Below are 2204 nucleotides of genomic sequence, written 5' to 3' on the forward strand. Positions count from 1 at the left end.
TCTTTACCACTTACAAAGCCCATCCACAAACATCGTCGCCCACAGAGGTTAGGGGTTTACCAAGGTCCAGAGCTCTGACTCCACGTGTTCTTCCCCTCACCCCACCACGGCCTTGCAGCCTCACTGGTGGAAGTGAAATCCCTGGGCTCCCGGGCTGGGCATCTGTTGCTGAGTTACCAGAATGAACTACAGACCATCAATCAGACCATCTCCGGCTCTGGCATCTGCTCAGGATGCAAGACATACTGTGTGTGACCTGCAGAACCCAGACTCAGAATCCTCCCAAGAACAACAGCTGAACCATCAGAACGCTCGGCTTCACAAGGCCCCTATCTGGGCCCCACAAAGCCAGTGCCACCCCCAGCTTGCAACGTGCCCACTTAGCTAAGTGGGGGAGGCTGGTAATGAACATGGCAGAGAGAAGCCCTAACCCTGGCTAGATGGGGTTGGACCTGCCACTGAGCCTCAGAGACCCTTTGGAGACTTCCGTGTGCACTGTGGACAGAGGCAGATGCTCGGACTCCTCCACAGGGACACTCTGCTGGCAAGTCAGCACCAAGGCCTTGACCTCCTTCTTGAAGTTGGTGTTGAGAAAGCCATAGATGAAAGGGTTGACACAGGTAGAGGCCATGGCAAGCAGGTGGCACACCAAGAAGATGAGGTTGCCATGACAGATGGGGATGGCCTCATGGTACCAGTCCTCCAGGCTGTTGAACACATGCAGGGGCAGCCAAAGCACAGCAAAGGCAGCCACCATTACCACAAGGACCACATTGATCCGCTTCATCTGCCAAGCCCGAAAGCTGTAGGTGCCCTTGCGGAATACCCGCCCCCGCTTCCGCAGACGCTGGTAGATGCGAGCGTAGCAGACCAAGATGAAGGCCAGTGGGATGCAGTACTGGAAGAGCAGCAGAAAGGTGGTGTAGATGATGCGGTGATGGTCCAGTGGCCAGGACTCAGTACAGACCACCTTATCCACCAGAAACTCCAGAGCCTTGGAGTGGTTCTTATGAAAGACATTCTCTAGGGTGCTGTTAGCCAGGAAGGGCAAGGAGAGGAAGCCCGCGATGAGCCAGATGACCACAATCCCCAGGTAGGCCTGCGAGACACTGGGTTTCCAGCCTGTTGGATTGATGATGAGCTGGTGCCTCTCCAGAGCCACAAGTACGAGCGAGAGGATGGAGACTGTCACCGACATACACTGGATAAAGGCCGATATCTTGCAAAGGACCTCGCCAAAGATCCAGTAGTCCATGATGGTGTAGATAGCCGTGAGTGGCTGGCAGATGAGGCACATGAGGAAGTCAGAGAAGGCCAGGTTGGCAATAAGCAGGTTGGTCACATTGGCCTTCTCCTTCTGCCTAATGGTCACACATATCAGGCAGAGGTTGCCCAGGACTCCCACAATGGTCTCAATGCTGTAGGAGGTGACAATGAAGACCATTGGGTCTATGGAATCCTGGCAGTAGTCAGAGAAGTTGTATGGAGTGTACAGAGAACTTGACTTGCTCCTGTTTTGACCCTGTGGGGATTCTGGGAACAGCAAGGCCAGGAAGTGAGAGATGTTCATGGTGGATGTGAAAAGATTCCAGGAGATTCAATGACGACATCTGCAAAGCAAAGACAAATGGCACTGAAGGATAGTGCCTCCTGTGTGGAATCCATGGAAGAGTGGGGACCCGGTAGAGAGGTTCATGGCTGCTTCCTTCCCAGGGCTGAGACCTAGAGGACCTGAAACTCAGAGATGTAAAGCAACTTGCCCATAGTCACACAGCTAATAAGTAATGGGGCCCAGATACAAACCCAGGTCTGTCTGACGTCAGAACCTGTTCCACAAATTCCCTCTGACCTCAGAGTTTGAGGCTATTTTGATGATAAAGAAGTTGGACTGTTGTATGCAGAGTTCAGGAGGCTTTGAAAGAACGGTGACGAATCACCTGGGGCAAGTCAGCTCCAGGTCAGAGTGGAGCGGAGGAGGCTGGAGTCATGGCCTGGAGGCTGGAGAACTATTTAGGGAACACGGGTAGAAATCCCCTTATCACATTTTATGCAAATAGAGACAGCAACACATTCTGCCATGTGCTCAGGTCCTTCCATGGCACCCCCTTTAGGACAGAACAAAAACCTCAGGGCTTGACACACAGTGTGCCCTCCTGGTCTCAGTCCCTACCTGCCCTGCCAGCCTTGTTTCTCAGGTGACACAT

At 53.1% G+C, this 2204-nt stretch overlaps 1 protein-coding gene across 1 annotated transcript; it reads right to left on the minus strand.

The window, feature by feature from the left end:
- Positions 1 to 436: 436 nt before the first annotated feature.
- LOC132439404 (neuropeptide Y receptor type 4-2) lies at positions 437 to 1570 on the minus strand. The gene has a single exon (XM_060033697.1). The coding sequence runs from the start codon at positions 1568 to 1570 to the stop codon at positions 437 to 439; it is 1134 nt and encodes a 377-aa protein (XP_059889680.1).
- Positions 1571 to 2204: the final 634 nt, after the last annotated feature.

Source organism: Delphinus delphis, chromosome 16, assembly GCF_949987515.2.
Source record: "Delphinus delphis chromosome 16, mDelDel1.2, whole genome shotgun sequence".
Classification (NCBI taxonomy): domain Eukaryota; kingdom Metazoa; phylum Chordata; class Mammalia; order Artiodactyla; family Delphinidae; genus Delphinus; species Delphinus delphis.

What these genes read in the sequence shown, in the direction of transcription:
- LOC132439404 (XM_060033697.1), bottom strand. Translation starts at nt 1,570, where the DNA reads ATGAACATCTCTCACTTCCTGGCCTTGCTGTTCCCAGAATCCCCACAG.